The sequence below is a fragment of the Solenopsis invicta genome, chromosome 4 (genome assembly GCF_016802725.1).
Source record: "Solenopsis invicta isolate M01_SB chromosome 4, UNIL_Sinv_3.0, whole genome shotgun sequence".
Classification (NCBI taxonomy): domain Eukaryota; kingdom Metazoa; phylum Arthropoda; class Insecta; order Hymenoptera; family Formicidae; genus Solenopsis; species Solenopsis invicta.
The window spans coordinates 2,837,250-2,856,869 of NC_052667.1; the positions used below are offsets into that span (position 1 = coordinate 2,837,250).

General features: G+C 40.4%; 1 protein-coding gene and 1 long non-coding RNA gene across 2 annotated transcripts in view; both read left to right on the top strand.

The window, feature by feature from the left end:
• The window catches only part of LOC105195674 (eukaryotic translation initiation factor 5B), a 42,876-nt gene that overhangs the window by 4,874 nt on the left and 18,382 nt on the right, over positions 1–19,620 (top strand). Inside the window, exons 10-14 of the mRNA XM_011161185.3 lie at positions 106–187; positions 354–535; positions 12,785–12,861; positions 13,363–13,570; positions 13,705–13,800. Of these exons, the coding sequence (XP_011159487.1) occupies positions 106–187; positions 354–535; positions 12,785–12,861; positions 13,363–13,570; positions 13,705–13,800 (645 nt within the window). The remainder of the gene's footprint in view (positions 1–105; positions 188–353; positions 536–12,784; positions 12,862–13,362; positions 13,571–13,704; positions 13,801–19,620) is intronic.
• LOC120357461 lies at positions 11,346–12,552 on the top strand. Its single transcript, XR_005574469.1, has 2 exons — positions 11,346–12,161; positions 12,280–12,552. It is a non-coding gene; the product is annotated as an uncharacterized LOC120357461 (long non-coding RNA).

The following is a 19,620-nucleotide window of genomic DNA, read 5'->3' on the forward strand; positions in this document are numbered from 1 at the left end:
TTTATCACAACCTCTTTCTGCATGAAACTACGCAACATCTCAATTCTTGAATATTTAATTTTGAAATCTAATATTTATCATGTCACATACATTTTTTTATTTCAGAATGCATACATCGAACATCGAGAAGTTAAGGCTGCTCAAGGAGTGAAAATTGCTGCTAAAGATTTAGAAAAAGCCATTGCTGGTACGTAATCTACTTTTGTTAATAAGATTCTTTTGCTTTGTAATACACACACACACACACACACACACACACACACACACACACACATATATATCTTTTTATATATCTTTTTATATACATCTTTAAGAATGAAATAGATAATGTGAATTGTGATATTTGTATATAGGATTAAATCTACAAGTTGCGCAAAAACCAGATGAGGTGGATCTTATGAAGGAGGAAATAGCAAAGGAATTATCTAGTGCTTTGGGAAATATACGATTAGCTGAACGAGGAGTTTACGTCCAGGCATCGACCTTGGGAGCCCTTGAAGCGTTATTGGACTTCCTTAAAAGCAGCAAGATACCGGTAAGTAGCTATTTACAGATCAGGCTTTTATTTTAATCCTTTATACACATTTATATATATTACAGTATCAAGTACAAGCCTATTACGTATAACGGTTCTATTTTTTACTCTCGATTGCTGACGATCAAATACACACGGACACTGATCGCGCGATTATTATCTATTAGATAGTTCAATCGTTCAATTGACACTATAATTTTGATATTTTTGGAGATACAAGTTTTATATATGTATCTAAGTATATATATAAAAAAAATGAATGTGGTAATCGTTATTCGTGGTAATCAATATTATTGCATCATATAATCGCTTACGTTGAGTAATATGGTTTCCGATAATTTTTTACTCTGTCATTCCACATACATATAATACTTCATATAATTATTGTCTCATACTTAAAATGAAGATACTGATAAAAATACAAATATTTATATCACTATAATACTTTAGTATTTAAACTGATGAGATTTTTAAAGTAAATATTTAGTAACGAAATTCGCAGTATCGGTAGACGCTATTTAAAAGTTGTCTTATACGATAACTTAAATATCGTCTACTGATATTGCGACTTTTGTTACAAAATATTTAGTCTCAATATAAAGTTGTCACTTATCATTGTCACGTGATATACCTTGATTACTTATCAACAATTGAAATTGATAGATATATTTATTAACTTATCTGTATATACAAATATAAGTGCTACTTTTATAATTATAAAAACAACTTACAAATCTCGTTTATATCATTGAAACAAATTTGTTCTTATTTGGAAATATGTTTATTTCTCTCGATTTATATTCGTTGCAAGAATGACCGCGCGGAAATGATGTCAAACCTCGAAAAGAATCGAGACTCGCGGATGTATAAATAAATAAAATGGAAATAGGTGTATTGGCGAGTGTGCGTAGATAGGATTAGGAGCAAAGAGACGGACAGATAGATCGGTAGCTAGATAGATAGACAGATGGAGAGAGAACAGCGGCAACAGCAGCAGCAACGAACCACTTCCTTCTTAACAGTTTAGCAGGATACGGCTCATTGGTCGCACACGGTGCTTGTACCCGTGATCCATCGTGCTATCAGCCGCGCTGTCCAACCGTGGGCACGCCTCACAGCCTTCTACAGGGTGTCTTGCACGCTGCGCATCGACGAAAGTTTCGTGTGCCGTATTCTATAATTTGAGACTTTCTAAAAATTTCCCAACTCGTACGTCTCGACTAATATTTAAAGCACGCATCCGTGGGGTACCATTCTATAAGATAGCGTGTTATCTATTGTACGACTATTAGACACTTAAATCTTTTTCAATAAGTTTTTGTTGAAATAGTAATCGATATATCGAAATCTGATATGTATTAATCCATAAGTACACGAAAAAAAGATTTAGTATCAAATTAAAGCTAGTATATTTTATCAACCATTGCTTCATGTACAAGTAAGAATATAATTTTTTGCTTAAACGTGTATGAAATAATGATAAAAATTGTTTATATATAATTAAATTTTTGTTAAAGAATTTGATAATCATAAATTTCAGCAAAGTATTATATTTTTATCTCAATACTATAATAGTCATTTAAAGAATACAATATGATTGTTTTGATAATAATACTAATTTTGTACACGATTCTTCAATTTCTTTTCTTTGAAGAACTAAAAGCCTTGTAATTAGTTATAACATTTATATACAATTCTTTTTTAATGAACAACCAGATAAATACTTTCTAGAGATATATTAAAATATACATGAGAGTCTTTGAAGAATTTTTTTTACACTTGTAAAAGTAATGAAAATTAATTCGTAAATGTCGTAACTCAATGTGTGTAGGTGTTGAAAAATAATGTGTGTACAGAATTAAAAAATTCTAATTCTTGAAAATATTATTTTCTGTCCGAGATTTTTTTTTCTCTCGATTCATGAGAGTTATTATTGAATGTTTCTCTTGCTGAAATTATACAATATTTTTTTATGTAAGCATCGTTATGTCTATTCAACGCGCTACGTAATCTCATTTCAATATTTATACGTTTCGAAAAGTCTATTCTCGAAAGAAAAACGCTCTTTTTTTTCTGTGTATCGTAGTAGCTAGACTGCTATCGCATTTGATAGCCACGCGCACGCAGGTACCAAACGGATCGCGTGCATTATTTACGAGGAAGCCACGGTCGTCCGGCGCGCTGGTCCGCGCGGTAATCGCGGCTGTCTCGTCCCCGTGTAATCGCGCCGAGGCAGACTTGTATATTTACATAAGAGCAGATCCCGGCGAGAGAGAATGGCAAAAATGTCCCGTTATCTCGGGAGTCGAGATATCATTCACAACAAGCTCCAGCTACGCTACAATGACCGTAGTAGCGCGGAGACGACTCCGCCGAAGTCCGCGAGCATACATTTCCCCATTCCGGGCCCTCGAGGCCGGCATTTGTCCGTTCAAAAGTATTTTTTTGCGATGGCCGTGCAAAAAGAGAGAAAAAAAGAGAGAGAGAGAAAAGGAGAGAGAAAGAGAGAGCGCGCGCACAAGCGAGCAAAAACTTCCTGTCATCTTCGGCTCGAGGTAACACACCGTCCGAAACGGCCTTAAGCCTGTCCTTGCTCGGGTTATGAATGGGCTCCCCCCACCACGCTCGTCCAATCACGTGGCCCCGTGACGTCAGTTCTATCGCACGCACACGCGAGACACGCACGCACGATCTCCCTTCCCCTCGTTCCCTCCTATCCTCGCCACTTCCTCACGTGCACACAGAGACACAGCGTTTTCACGGCGCGAAAAGGGTGGGGGAGGGAAAGAGGTAGGTAGAATCGAAGTATCACGAAGAGAGACCGGAGTCGTAAGGGGGAGAAGGACGAGAGGATGAAGGGGCGAGAAGGGTTAGCGGATTAAATTCACGCAGACACGCGTGCGACGGTGTTGCCTCTCTCTTTTTCTCTCTCTCCAAGTCTCTCGCTCTCGGAACGCCTCGCTTTTGCCAACATGGAGGCTCGCGCGAGCGCGCCCGCGGACGTGTGTAGGCTGAAAAAAAAAGGAATACGTGATCAACGTACAGGAAACTGCCCACACTCGACGCGCGGGCATCGTGGGTGGACGGATCGACGGACGTACGGGCGGGCAGGCGGGCGGGCGGGCGGACGGACGGATTCAGGAATCGTAGCAGTTTCATCGACGGATGCCGCGCGAGAAATAGCGGAAATAAAGTAACGAGGATACGCTCGCGAGAGAACGGAGCGGATTCGACGCCGAGAATGAATGCCCGCGAGCGTCTTGAATTTTTTAGGGACCACCTCGGTCTACCCGAGTAACGCGCGCCGTGTTCTTGTCGCTGTACTTCGCGACTCTTGAAACGCCGCGGCGCCGAGGTCGGGAGCGTTTCTGCCATGCACCTCTGTATACGAATGACTGTTATATGAATGTGCATCAAATAATTGGGTCATATTATTTTCTAAATATTCTAATTAGGAGAGACAGGAGATTTATGTGATTAAATTGAAGGCGAAATTTACGAATTTATTACGGAGAAAGGAATAAACACACGGAATTCTCCGTTTAGTTGTTATTTACTACCGTATTTAAAATGTGAAGAATTTGTACGTAATACAAGATTTATAAAAAATATAAGAATTTTTTGTAGTTTTTCCGCAATTTCGTGATTGCTAAGAAAGCAATTTACTATTTTCTAGTCTAGCTTTCGAGACACTTCTCTACAGATTGAATTTCTAATAGAGAAGAGACGTTAGAAAAATATATTATACACAAAATAATATTATTCACATAAATAACATTAATTTTTACCCAGAAATTAAAGTTTTATATTTGCGTTGTATCTGTATGACGGAGCATTTTTCATTTTCCTCTTTTTGAAATAAAATCGCCTTCAATTTTATCATACAACTTTTCGGTTCCCATTCTCTTAATTAAAAAAATCCGTTTGCGCACCTAATAAATAGTTACGAGGTCCGAGTTATTCGATAATTACCTATTATAATTCACGTGGCGCGATCTTTAATCTTGCTACAAGTCTATATATAAACTTAGAAAACGTATTGGGAATATAGTTTTTTTATATACCTGTCGCGCGACCGTCGCAGCAACAGGAAGTCGTAACTTTTGACGTGAATTCAATGAGTAACATAAAGAAGAACCAATGTAAAGTGTCTTTAGGTCAAGAATGCTCGGCGGCCATGAAGATGTTTTTCAAGGCGCCGCGTCGCCTCGATAAAACGTAAACCACCGGCGGGCCGTTATTACGGGCACGTACGTATATCGGCGTCGTTAATTAAACAATACGACGCGCCTCTCGGCCGCGATCGGTGCACAATGGCGGTCGTTGAATTAACGATTCTTATCGGGCGACGGTCTTTCCTGTCCTCGTCCCGCTTAGCCGAACGGGATCGGAATATGCTGCGGCCCCTGATCGGGATCGCGGGGTTTTACGCGGCGCCCTTCTTGGAACCTGCCCGGCGCGCGCGTCTTGATTGACGATTACCTGCCTATAGGCGTGTGCAGGTGAAACAGGTGGATAGAGAGACCGGTGGCAACTCGGTAACGACAATTAATCGCGAGAACAATCGCCGCGTTCGCTCGAGACCGGGTTGACTCTCGCTACGGCGTAGCTGTGCTACGACAGATACCATCGGCATTTTGTTATTACCGAAATCGTTACGTGGCGACCGTTACGTAACGGCAGGCGGTGTCACTAACATAGTCGCAGCGACGCGAGTACGACTGATATCGGGGAGGGGGGGGGAGTTTTTTTTTTGTCGAAACTGCGTAATACCACGGCTATCGTCGCGGTATAATATCACCGATTAACGTGTTGATCTCGCGTGTCGATCGCGCGTTCCGCCATTAATTGAACAGCGAGATTCCCAGATTTTCTGCGAAATCGGCAATCGAGGAACTTAGTAATACGAGGAAATAACTCATTACATTAACATACTTATTTTATTGTAAAATGTAATTAATAACTTTATTAAATTACATATAATAATTAATTTAATAACTATTATTAAACAGTTAATAATATTAGTTATAATTAAATAATTTTTTAGTGTTACACTGAATGAAAAAAAAATTGTTAATTTGTTTAAACTCCTTCAAGTACTTATTGAAATTTTAGTTAGCATATCAAGTATTCATATATTTAACCTTATTTCTAATTAAATACACATTTAAATGCTTGAATTAGAAAAGTTTAATTACGTTGAAAATCTAGTCAAGTTAACAACTTTTCTCTGAGTGTACGGTTGATATAAAACTAACTACATGGTAATATAATAATGATATAATGCGTTAATATAACTAATAATTAACATAATGTGATGTAATTATACAATTATTAATTAACGCGCCATAAGTATCAATTAGTAGATTATTATCAGCCTTGGTACGAAGGACGGATCGCTTTTTTGCCACCCTGTATGTTCGTGGCTGGCTTTATTCGAAGCGTTTTCTTGAATGTGCGCGTACGTCGGAGCCGGAGCGGAGCGGAGCTGAGCTGAGCGGAGCGGAGCGGAGCAAGAGCGCGCCGTCACGAGCGGACGGAGCGTCCGCCTTCTCGGCTCCGTTTCAATGCGAACGCAGCAGGAAAAGATGGTTCGCTTCCTCGCATTGTTTCCGAACGCTCGGCACGACAGCAGTTTCTTACACGCCAGTTATGCATTAAGAAGAGGCTCGGGGTTCCCTCGAAACGAGACTAATGCATTTTCATAACCACCGCCACGATACCAATCGTTCTTGTCTAACAAATTACACAATCCGTAATTAGGATTTCCGCTCCGCTGGCGACGACACATTTCTCGCTCATTCCCTCGGATTATCCCCTGCGAATCCATTCTATCTGGATTACCGCCTTACCCGACCGGACAACCGCTTGTTCTCTCTGTTCTTTCATTGCTATTGGCAGTGCCTGAAAATCCACCACCGACCGTGACTCGATCGCAAGTCTTTTTGTCGGCCATTTAAGGACATTGCTTTGTCACGATATCAGTGAGCCTCGAAATAAAGAATATCTCATTGTCAGCTGTGAAATTTTACATTTACGGAATTTGAACTTAAGGAGGGAGGGGGGAGAGGAACAATCTTTACCGGGAACGTTCGGACACGCGCGAACTTCTGTACAATGGGAAAATTCTCAACTTTTGTTGCTAGGGCACTTCCTGCGGGACGGAATTCCTCTGCTATTCTGAAGAATTTCGCAGCATCTGGTCGGGTACGGAGGCAAGCCGATCGGCTACCTGGCTCGTTCGGCCGTTCGCGTAACAGTCGGGCGGAAGCGCAGCGCTCGCTCCTCTTCCGCGCCGGTGCCAGTGCCGGTGCCGGTGCAGCAGGAAAAGATGGCTCGTTTCCTCGCATTGTTTCTAACCGCGGCATATGAGTGCGCGGCCTGCATATGCTGGGGACATGGGAGCGGATGCGTGCGAGCGAGCGAGCGAGCGCTTGTGCACGCTTCGCCGCGTCGCGAGCGCATTTTCACGAAGCGATCGAGGAAAGCTGCAGATTGACGCGTTCAACTTCAATTAACCTCGTGGAAGATAAATGATGAGAATTACGCGGGCTGCCCCATCGAATTCTCTTCATCTCGGCTCTTCTCTAGGCCGGTTTTTCTACATAGACCGGTTGAAAGAGTTGTTTTGTTAAAAAAAATTAGCCTTTATTTTTTTATATTTCATAGCTTTCTGTAGTATTGTACTTTAAATTGTGATCCTATTGATGTAAAAACTATATTTGAAATTGTATGGGAATATATGGGTTTATTATCGGCTTTCTCTCTCGCAAAGATTTATTCGTTGAAAGATTTTTTATTTTTATTGTCCATTCTTCGTAGGTAAGGATAATACATCCTAATCCGAAAATTTTCAGAAAACATTGAAAACGAATGATTTTCTTCCGGTTTTTTCTCTTGCCACATTTTCCGGGGTTTTTAGATGAGGTCATCTTCATCGTCCTCTGTGTCAATGATTTGGAAGTTTCTTTCACATTTTAGAGTTCCAATGAGTAATTCGTCAAATAAAGTCTGCTGTTGTGGCCATTCATGAGATTATTGTTAGAGTTTATTCGTGCATGTGCATATCTTAAAACGTCGTTGTATGTTTGTGTTATATAATGGGAGATGAGGAAAGGAAAATGAGAGAACAAAATTTTTAATGCAAAAATAGTACTAGTTCTACTTATACGCTGAGAAAAAAATTGTTGACTTGACTAAATTTTTCAATTCGATTAAATTTCTTCAAGTATTTATATGTTTAACTTAAACACATAAATGCTTTAATTGAAGAAATTTAATCAAGTTGAAAAATTTAGCCAAGTAAACAACTTTGTTTATTAGTATAGCAAAAATAAAAGAAACACTAGTATTGTATTTTTTTCTTTGCTAGTCGATCTTTTCGTATTTCTAAAAAAAAATTTTTTTTAAATTTGTTTCTCAATTTTATTTTTCGAGAAATGAAGGACACTAGACAAGTGTCTTGAAATTCTCATTCTAAACTAAAATACACATCTATGTATAATTCTTTTCATGCATGCATTTATCAGCAACATGTTTACAAGTCTTTATATCTTTTGTTGTTTTTATGATAAATGGGAAAAGAATGATAATAAATTATATTTTTTCTCCATGTTTCGTACACTTTGGAAAATTATTGCTTTGAGCATATGAAATGCATCTTTCTCTCTCTTTCTCTCTTTCTCTTTCCTATTTTCTTCTTCGGTGACCATAGTGACTTCGGGAAGGTGCGAAAAACCGAAATTTGCCACAGCACGCTCGTCCTTCGGTGACGCCAATCGCGCGCGCTCGCGCGGGCAGGATATGCAGGAGGAGCGGAACGGGAGGCGAGTTTAATAAATTAGCGTTTCCTTCTTCGGCGCAGCGTGCCGCAGTTACGACGAGAGGCTAAAGAGGATCCGTGCCCCCGACGGCTGGTTTTAAATGCCGGAAGCACCTCCCTCCCTCTCTGTCCCCCCGTCCCGATCCCCCGAGCCCTCCTTTAACCCCCCCGTGCCGTGCACCGGGGCCCCTTTCACCCCGCTTCCTCGCCGTCTTACTCTTCCTCCCAACTTCCTCCCGCTTATACCAGCGGCGTTTCTTTCGCCGGCAACATCTGCCGTGTTGTCCGCCTTTTCTCGTCGTACTAGATCTCTCTCCTTCTCCCGTCTCGTCTTTCCTCTCCTTCTATCCCCTTTCCTCCCTCCCCCCCCTCTCTCTCTCCTGTACTCGACTTTTTTTTTCTTTTCCTCTCTCGCCTCCTGTTCGCCACCCCTTCCTCCCGCTTCCTCTTCTTCGAGAGCATCCGTTCCTTCAAAGCGAAGTATCGTCAACTCGCGACTCGCTACGAATTTTGATGGTGTACAGAGAAAAGACCTTGTGACAACTAGCATTTAAATCCCGCTTATTTGTATTGGATAGATATATAGATAATAATTTGCAAACTTTTAAATATTAAATATTAATAATTTATTTATAACAGTAATATTTATAACAGCAGTGATTATCTAAAATTTAACTGAAAGAAAAACGCATAATTCAATCAAAATGATTATTTAAATACAGACAACTGATTATATACAATTAGTAATGGCAATTATCAGCAATTTAGTAATTCTATCTATTGTCAATTGAATATTATACGAGCTGAATATCCAGGTATTATAGAATTGTTACAAAATTGTTTGTTTACGCTTTATTCTTCGTTCTTGGTCGCTCTATGAAGCTGCAAATGTGCGTGCCCCGCCACATGTAGTAAATAGAACCGAGGGAAAAATATATTGACGGCGTATCTGATATAAAGATCGGAATGCGACGCGCGCCGGAAGTTCTAAAACACGCTTATCTTGGAAAGTCCTCGGGAACGTATCATCTTCCGCTCGTTCGCCCGTCGTACGTTCATTCGTTCGTTTGTCTCTACCTCGTTCTCCCCCTCGATCTCCGCCTCCGTCGTCGGTCGCTTGGTACCGGCTCGAGAATTGGCCCGTAAATAGCAACTACCATTTGTGCACGGTTTGTATACCTGCGGGAATAATTATCGTTACAATCGCGGTGGATGCGGTTTGCGAGGGTGCGCTGGAAATGAAAATGAGAGGGAAGAAGAGGCGGATATTTGAAATGCAGAATTATTATAAAGTGTTTATGCAAGCTAGTATTTTAATAAGCTCTATGGGAATTTTGTTATTTGTTTATTGTGAAAGAAGGGAAGACAAGAAAAAATTACTGTTGCGTGAAAAGAAAGAAAGATTATTTTTTGAGATGATTATTTGCATATATTTTAATACATTTAATTCTACAATTGTTAAACTTTGATATGTTTATTATTGTCTCAGCGTAGAGGCATTTAATATTTTAATAAACAAGCAGTATATATATATATATATATATAATGATCTTGTTTACGTGCATGAGCACCGGTGAGTAATGAATAATAAGGGGTAAAAGAGGAACGCTCGATGCGAGATAAAATCTGAAAGTTACACTATACTTACAGTATGTTTAACTCTATCGCAGTTCTCTTAACGCGGCAATTAATCCCGTATATCGAGTATCGCGTTATAGACATTGACCACATCGATAGAGCGGGTAACCGATATCCGTTTCGAAACCGGAAAGCAAACGCTCGGTTGTAATCATAACGAGGATGAGAAGGCTGATGATTGAGATGGAGTGTAATATACAGCAATATAATCTGGTTTATCGGAAATAAACTCGTATATGTGCTCTTAATTAATCGCTTCTCTAGATTTATTCTAAAAGATATTAAGAGACATTTAATTGCGATACTAGATAGTATTTATTTCTAACGTGAAAAATGACGTGGAATCTCGTACCGGTGGATCGTGAGATTACGTCGTAATGCATGTATACGTAGGGTAAGGGTGCTAGTTGTAAATCACTCTTGAAATAAAGTTCATATAAATAAATTAAAATTACATTGAGACATAATAGAAATACGGAATTATTTTTATGTCATAGTATAATTTTAATTCATTAGTAAGAATCGTGCGTAATTCATTTTAGACAATTATTTTTTAAGGATATATCGCACATATGGTCCCTACAAAATAAATAAAATTTGAAAATGTTAATATTAACACTTTAAATAAATTATATACGTATGAAAGTTGTGTGAATAAGATTATATTTTTATTTAATAACATTTTTATAGTTTATTTACTCTATTTGTTATTAGAAATTATTTTTACAATATTAAGAAAAATTTTAATTTTTTTTTTGTGAGCACTTTAAGTATTCGAGATGATTTATATAAAGTTTTATTGTGATTATCTGTTTAGTCATTTTATAAATAAATAAATTTTGTTTATTTTACAGTATTAATCTCTCCATTACAGTGAAACTTTACATAAACCATCTTGAATATTTAAAGTACTTAAATAAAAAAATTAAAATTTTTTTTCATTATTTTATTATTAATTATAATTACAAATATGTTATTGGACCGATAGTGTAACAACACAATGATAGTAAGAAAGCCTTCATCGATCGTAGCTAGGTCTTAGTGCTTTTATTTTTATTTATGTGATTTTATATACTTCTCCGAATTCAACCAGAATGTGCGCCGAATTAATTTTCGGTCATAACACAGCATGTCGAATAAGAATTAGTAATATCACTATTTATATTAAATTAATTAATTTAATATAATACTTGATGCTGATTTGCATTTATATACCCATCCCCCCCCGAAATAAATTCGGCGCACATTCTGGTTGAATTCGGAGAAGTATATAAAATCACATAAATAAAAATAAAAGCACTAAAACCTAGTTACGACCGATGAAGGCTTTCTTACTATCATTGTATTATTAATTATATTTTTATTAGAGCACATGTCTACTTCTTATTGAAATAACTTTTTATCCAGATAGAAAATCGCTGCCAAATTTTTTCTACCACTTTCAAATGCAATAAAACAATCTGTAACTTTGGAGAAACGTCCCCTGTACATCCTTAAGAGTTTTACATTAGGAAAAAGAATTTTATACCAAAACGACTTGCCACGGAGAATTATTAATAGAGTTTCATTAATTTGCACGAGGTTTAAGGGATTTGCGTAAAACGTCTGCTGAAATCTACCGAGAGATCTTTACAGATCTTTGACGAATATTTATTTCTGAGGATATCTCTCAGTTAGAAACGTCTTCTCGTGTATCCCGTAACGTTACGAGACAACACGCTCGTCTCGTTCTGCTTCGGTCGGCTTTAATCCCGACTACGGCGCGGCGGCTCGCGGTGCTCCTCGACCGCGGAGCGGCTTTTCTCGGTAAAGCCGCGAAACGGCTTGTTTGCGACTGCATCTCGCCGCGTCGCGTTTATTTCAACGTGTTGCGTCGCGCGTCTCGTGTCGCCGCGTCCCGTCTCGTTGCACCGTCCGGCCGAATCCGAGCGGCATGCATGCGTCACAGGTTATTTTTGCCTAGTCGTATATACACGCGCGCGACGCTCCGTATACACACACGGCGAGGACCCGCGGGATCCGTTCCCTGGCGTTTCGGTGGCAATGATTCCAGAGATTCGTTCGCCGGTAGCTGAGCGTAGGCGATCCAAACGGATTGCGAAACGCATCGCCCGTCGCCCGTCGCCCACCGTCGACGATGGACGCGTTACCATTTACCGAGAAGCAGTTATTAATATTTATACTCTTGTTACTTTTATTAATTAACATTTAAATGTTATTCATCGAAAAGCATTCGCAATAATAATTTGTTTGGGATGTTTTTCTTTTGTTTATTTATTTATAGCCAAATTGAGATTTGACGTATCATTTGTTTGGTGGCAACGAGGGACTTCTCCGTTTATCTTCGAAACGGCTATCTCTCGTCCGAGCAAATGGATTGCGAGGTACTTTTTGCGCATCCGCGTGGTCACGCGTGACGAATATTAACGCCGATGAAAAGTTACGTTGCCCGTAAGAAACTGGTTCGCGCAAAAGGGACGACAAGTGCGATTCGCGTCTCCGGTCGCGTTAGAGATTGTTACAGCAATCGCTGCTCGATCTTTCCCTCTCCCCCCTCCCCTCTCACCCTTTCCGCGCGTTATGTAACAATGTACGAAATAACGTAACGCAAGAAACTATGTAATAATGTTGCCAAGATGAGAGAGACAGTCATTGCATGCTGTCGAGCGAAATCGGAGCGACTTGCGTAATGACAAACCGCACTCGCTTCGCTCGCGATGCCGTTCGGTATCTTTCTTGCGTTTTAACAATCTCTCCTTCGCTAATGATATTTTTGTTTTTGTTCGCAGTACTCCGGAATTCGTATCGGTCCGGTCGTCAAAAAAGACGTCATGAAAGCTTCCATCATGTTGGAGCACGATAGCCAGTGAGTACACCTCGACAGTAAAATCGTCACTCTTTTCAAATTTCCAAATTTTATCAGGTTCTCCACGAAATGAGAGTTTAAACATTATATCTTAAATATTACAAATGTGTTTTTATTTTTAAACTTTTTACAAAATTAAAAGTTAAAATTTTAATCGTTTTAAGTGTTTGTTTAATTAACAAGCAAAGTTTGATCTGAAAAAGTTTTCTAATAATTTTTTATGAAAAAAAAATTACTCCTTTTCAGTATGTTGAATGATCGAAAAGAGATAATTGATAAAGGACTATAATTATTATTATTATTTTTTTTTGTACATAAAATTGAAAAGTTTTAATTAATTGTTTCTATAATTAATAGCGAAAGTTTGACTTGTAAAAGTCGAGTTTTACAAGCATTTTTAATTAAAGAAAATTGTACGCGAGACTCGCAATCCGTCGGAAAGAATAACAGCCGACGGTGAACTATAATTAATCAATCGCCGTTTAATTAATTTGTACGCAGATACGCCACGATTCTCGCGTTCGATGTGAAAATCGAGAGGGACGCGCAGGAGCTCGCTGACTCGCTGGGCGTCAAGATCTTCCAGGCCGACATTATTTACCACCTGTTCGACAAATTCACCAATTATAGGGAGGAATTGAAGCAGCGCAAGCGGGACGAGAACAAGCACATCGCCGTGTTTCCGTGCAAGCTGAAGATCCTGCCGCAGGTGAGCGTACGGCCCGCGAGGGTTGAAGCGAATGAGCGATAAACAAGCGGGATTTACGCCGGCGCGACGTCGTCGTCGGCGAGATCTCCGAACTCCGGCGAGCTTTTTAAACCGTGGGCCCGTTTGGATTTCAGTACGTATTCAACTCGAGGGACCCGATCGTGATCGGCGTGATGGTCGAGGCTGGAATCGTCAAGGAAGGAACGCCGCTCTGCGTCCCGAGCAAGGACGTGAGTTGACTTAACATTTCTTCTTCCTCTCCATTCCTGAAACTCTATCGCGAATCGCAATGTACATACGCCTCTTCGTGCCGTTCGCATCATTAGAATATGAATGTATTGCCTGGTAGATCGATAATCTCCACGTTGCGCGAGCACCACCGACATCTTTCAATACCAAAGAATCCGTTTCCCGCAAGATGCTAATTATTAGTCGTAAAACGCGAACGATACGTAAGAAAGAAATGCATAAAAATTTGGTCTGATTTGCAAATCTGAAAATGATTATATTGGATTAAAATAATTACAGAGGATGCTCAAACATAATGATAACGCTGCAAGGGGTTTTAATATTCTAGCAATCAACTTGTGCGTCCGAACATGATTAAAGAATTTCCTACAAAAACCAAACAAGTCTATTTGTTTTTTAAAGATTTGAGTTTTAAAGCATTAATTATTCTTTATCGGTAGCGTCATAGCGTAATCATTTTGTTGCGGCAAGAATCAAAACACAGAAAACGGTTTCTCATATCAATATAAATATAGATAATAAATATAAAATTTCCGTAAGAATCGAAGAATTTAATTTTTGGACTTTTGATTGTTTTTTTTTTTTGCAGGAAATCTTTTGATTATTTTGGTGCAATGTAATGATGTTTTCGGATCTGTACGTGACTAAATTATTATATGCTCCAGTAAAATCGGTCTTTCGTTCGTGTAGCGATAACGTATTACTCGATTTTCTTGATTATTTCTTCATCTATGAGCGGGAAGAAATTAGCAAAAACTTTGCTTAACAAAAGAACAAAGGGGTATTGTGGATATTTCCAGAATATTTTTATCATCCTCCGCGAGAATCAAGTACGGAACGTCGGTGAAGTCCTTGCGTGCAAAACCGGCGCGACTTGTCAGCGATGTGTTGTACCAAAAATAATCACGTCGGGCGTATAATCGCGGTGGCCGGAGAGAGATTAATGAAATTTACGCCGAAGGCTCGCGGCGAAAATTGAATCCGCGCGTACATATGCATACACACACACACACACACACACATGCACGGAACGAAGGGATGAATGGAGGAGAGAGAAAGAGAGAAAGAAACGGAGGTCGAGCCGAGTATACGCGGGACCTGTGCAGGACGACCGACGCGACGGGGGAAGTCGCGACTGGACCAGTCCTGCGAACCGGAGCGGAGAGCGGTAACCGAGAACTATCGGCGTGCGCGTAGGTGAACTCGTTTGGCGGAAATACGGCGATTCAGTTGGCCGATCGATCGCGTCGATCGGACGGGCGGACATATTAAACCGCTCCGGGCCGGCCGGCATTCTCGGTCCCGCTCTCCCTCGCTCCCGTAGGTGGATCCGTCCGACCGAAGAGATTCCGTCTCTCTCTCTCTCTCTCTCTCTGTCTTTTCTCTCCTCTCCTCGTTCCGTTCTTTCCCGTAGGAGGAACCGGGTGGGTAGCCGGCCTCTCCGGTCTCGCCTTACGCGGTAGCGCGCGCGAAACGTTGCAGGTTGCCTAGCCTCGGATCCCGTAGGCGTCGCCGATGCCATTAGTGGCACGCAAATTCCCGACGGACAAAAATCCGAAATGTATTCTCCCACCGGCGTCGCGGTGGCGCACCCACACGCGTCGCGATCGATGATTTAACGCGCGGCCGGCTCTGTCACCGGCGCGCGGCTCAGTTCAACACGGCTCGGCTTGGCATCGCTACGCGCGACATTTTCTTAGCCCTTTCTCTACGGATGCCTTCCTCAGCATCTCGCGGTCATTCGTACGAAAACGAGGGAATCTATGATTTTATAGATGTCGAGAGCCTGAGGATTTCTTTAAAACAAAATTCAGAATTAAATCCTAAAGCGTCGTCTTTTGATATAAAAATCAAAGTGCGCTTATAATATGATGATCATGTATTTTGTATTCTAAAGGACAGTTCTTTACTTTGGGTAGCTGTCTTTTAAATTTATTTATTTTCTCGAAACTCAATTTTATTCTTTATTTTAATCTTTATTTGTCCTTTATTTAATTATTTCCGTAAAAATTTACTCATTACTACATATTAGACACTGGAACGTCAATTAGAAAAAAATTAACATAAAGAGCAAAATTGTTTAGTTTAAACTGATTTGGTAACAATCCTAAAGTTTTAAAATTTGTCTTTTATTTTCTTGAAGAAAATATAATCACTGTAGCTTATGAGAAAAATTTTTGATAGCGGGAAAAATTCAAAAATAAAATAGAAAATTTACTTAAATTATTGGGATCTCACGTTTAAATAACGCACAATTATATGTATTAAATTATTTAATCGAATTTATTAATTAAGAATTATCATTAGAGAAAAATTAATAAACATTAATAAATACTTATTTGAATAGTACTAACGAAATATTTAAATGTAAATATATATTTATTTAGTACAAGAAGCACTAATTTAATTCAAGTATTATTTTTTCTTAATAAAATAAATATTTATGTACCGCAAGTAAATCTTTTACTAGTAGGTACTATTTGAATAGATATTTATTCAAATTTTTTGTCTTAGCGTATTAAATTGATTAGCCATTAGATTTATTATATTTACACTATTAGTCTTTTCCTTACAATCTTCTCGTTACTTAGAAATATATCTCCTCTTTTTCCACGACGTATAAACTCCAACATTCGTAGAAGTCGCCCGCAAAGGAAGGCGACGAACATTCCGGAGCCCTTGCGCGGCTCCGACCACGTATTCGGGCCCACGCGATATTCTCCGCGGTGCATCGTGCCCGAGAGACTCCGATGCACCACGCGGCTCGGTTCTGCTCGAAACTTTCGCGCGGTCGCCAGACTCTCAGCGATATTTGTCTCGGCTTAACGCATTCTGGCGGACGACTCTTCGCTTCGCGCCAGCGCTCGCCAGGAATGAATTCACGACTTTTGCGCAAGGCGTTTCTCGCCGCGCCGCGTGTCTTCGTCCTTCGAAAAAACGACGCGCAGATTGCGAACGGCCAATCGTCTTTCCACGAGAAGGAAAGGTTGTATCCGGTATTCGGTGTCGAAAGACGAGCGCAGCACGACAACTTTCATATTTTTTTAGGGTTTGAATGGGATCCAAGAGCGATTTGTTTTAGTTCGTTTCAATTCCCTATACATTAGGGAGATACGCAAAATTCTCGGTTTTTTTGGAACAGAACTGTTGGTATTAAGGAAAACATAATTTATCGTATAAGCTCTCATTCAGGTATTTTTTTTCCTCTTCTTCCTTCTTTTGGAACTACCTTCTTTAGAACAGGCACGAGAGCTTTGGGGCAAAGCTTTAGAATATCCTTTCCTTGAAACCCGCTTCGCACTCGGGCCTTCAGAGACAGAATCGGCTGATGTTATTGATTATTCGACAACAATATCCCCCGAGATCGCACGTGTTCGATCCTGCCAAATAAAACCGGCGGCAAACAAAGCGACCGGCGGAAAACTTGGGATTTACCGTGAAAGTTACTTCCGCCCGTATCGTCCAATCGTGGAGGTGCGTAGCGACGGGTGTATATACCCACGTTGGACGTGCCTTTTCCGACCTGACGATTATCCCGTGCGTTCGTCGAGTCTCACGAAACTTCAGTTAGCGCAGGTCAGTTTGCGCCCGGGCCTTCTTTTTGTTAAACGACCGGATGCACACGTCGTCGGCGGAACACGCGCCGATATCGCGCCGCAAAAGGAAACGGCGCGGCTTAATCGCGGGACGGAAGAGCGAGCCGGCGGAACGTGAGATCGCAATCGTCGAACGGATCTTCAGCGCGCGATACATTTGGCCGGAGAGACGGTCGCACTCTCGAGCCAGGCACGATGATTCGCATTGCCAATTTCGCAAGAGTTCTATTGTTGCAAACGTCCCTTCGTTTCTCTCTTCCGCTTTATAATTGTGGACATATTGCTTATTTGCTGCAACGACGATTTCATTATAGGAAAATTGTGTTTGCTAAAAAGGACATTCTGATAAAAATCGAAAGCTGAATGAAGAGCTAATGATGTTTTTATTTCTTTATTAGCTACAATACGCCAAAAATAATGTTACAGAATTTCAATGATTTGAGAAATCTTATTAGCATTGATTTTGGATCTTTTTACAGTCAAATGATTTGATTCATAACTTTTCTTCGGTCGTCGAAGCTAAGATCCTTGAATATGTATTAGCAAAAACAGAGTTTAAAAAAAGTTTAGCCGTTTCTAAGAAATCTTGCAAAACGGACGGCCCGACCTACGCTGTAAAATTATAAAGTAGCTTATTATACTACACTACTTAATAAACATTTCTATGTATATAACTACAATCACAATTACAGTGAGTATAATTATTCTGTTAACATTTGCTTATTTACAAAGTAATAATAACTAATAATAGCTACAATTTGCACGGTCGAAGCAACTATAAATATATATATGACCGTTGACGTCGAAAAGAAATGATTGCAATTGCAACCAATTCTTTTCTCGCAGTGCAGCAAAGCGAGCGAGATGCGTCTTCACAGATCGAGAACGAAGTCGCGCGAATCGTCGCGCGTCACGTTTTGCGATTTGCGGGCGCAAACGTTCTTCGCTCTGTACGCAGATTTAACGAGCGATATCGATAACGGCGCTAATGACTGTCGTACATGTCGTTACGTAACAGTCCCGATTACTCTTCCCTTAGAATTTATTTCGCCGTCCCGTGGCGCCGCGAGAGAACTTAGAGAGAAAGAGAGAGACCGCCTCGGAGAACTCGCATGGAGCCTATCTATTCATCTATCCGCTTCCCCTCTCGCGACTTCCATCATGCGTTATCGGGCGTGCGCGCCGCACACGAACGCACAAATACGCGTACACACACGTAGAAACACACAGAGGGACACATAGTACCGGGCGTTGCGCAACGCGCCGGTCTCGATAGGCGGCTTTAACGGCGAGCGGAAATCCGGCGGATTCTTTCGGCCTGCTGTTTTCTTGCGGCGTTTCCTTTTTTTCTCCCCTCCGTTATCCATTTTCCGCTCTTTCCGTCGACCGACCGACCGACCAACCAACCAACCAACCAACCAACCAACCAACCAACCAACCAACCAACCAACCAACCAACCGGTAGGCCGATCATTCGTTCATCCGTTCGTACGCGCGTCCGTTCATTCGTTCGTTCGTTCGTTCGTTCGGTGGCGGATTCTGCTCCGGCCCGATGACCCGAGAGTTGCGATAGCGCCGCGCTTTTGATGCTTTTTCTCTCTCTCTCTCTCTCTTTTTTTTCCTATGCTCGCTCCGAGAGTAGATCTCGGCGCGTTTTACGATTGGATGGTCCTGGCGGAAATAACCTCCGCTGCGTAAAGCATCTTCTTCTTCATCTTCTTCCTCGCGGTCTTCGCTCCAGCTGTGTACGTATCGCGCGATGCTCCTCTCCGTTTTCTTCTGCTTCCTCTTTATCAGCTAAGCGACCGTCTGCTGGCGTATAATAGAGCGCTAACGAAATAGTCGTACTCTCTCTCTTATTTCATTTACTTAGAGCCACAGATGGATTTTGTTCGTTTATTAAGCTCCAGCTTTCCATGTAAGGTCGATCACAAGAGTCAATCAAATGTCGATCATCTTACTATTAATAATCATACAATCGATTTTGAATTTATTTTAATTTACTTTTTAAATAAACATGTAGGAGTCAAACTGATCGAGACGCAAACTATTAAGTTATTAATTAAATATATTATGCAACAAAATATTTTTTTAATGGATTTCTTTTAATTTCTGATATTTGAAAATTATTTATTTCACATTTAAAATATATGTCACTTTATAATATTTATGAGTTAATGTACACTATCATTAGAGAGTTTAGGA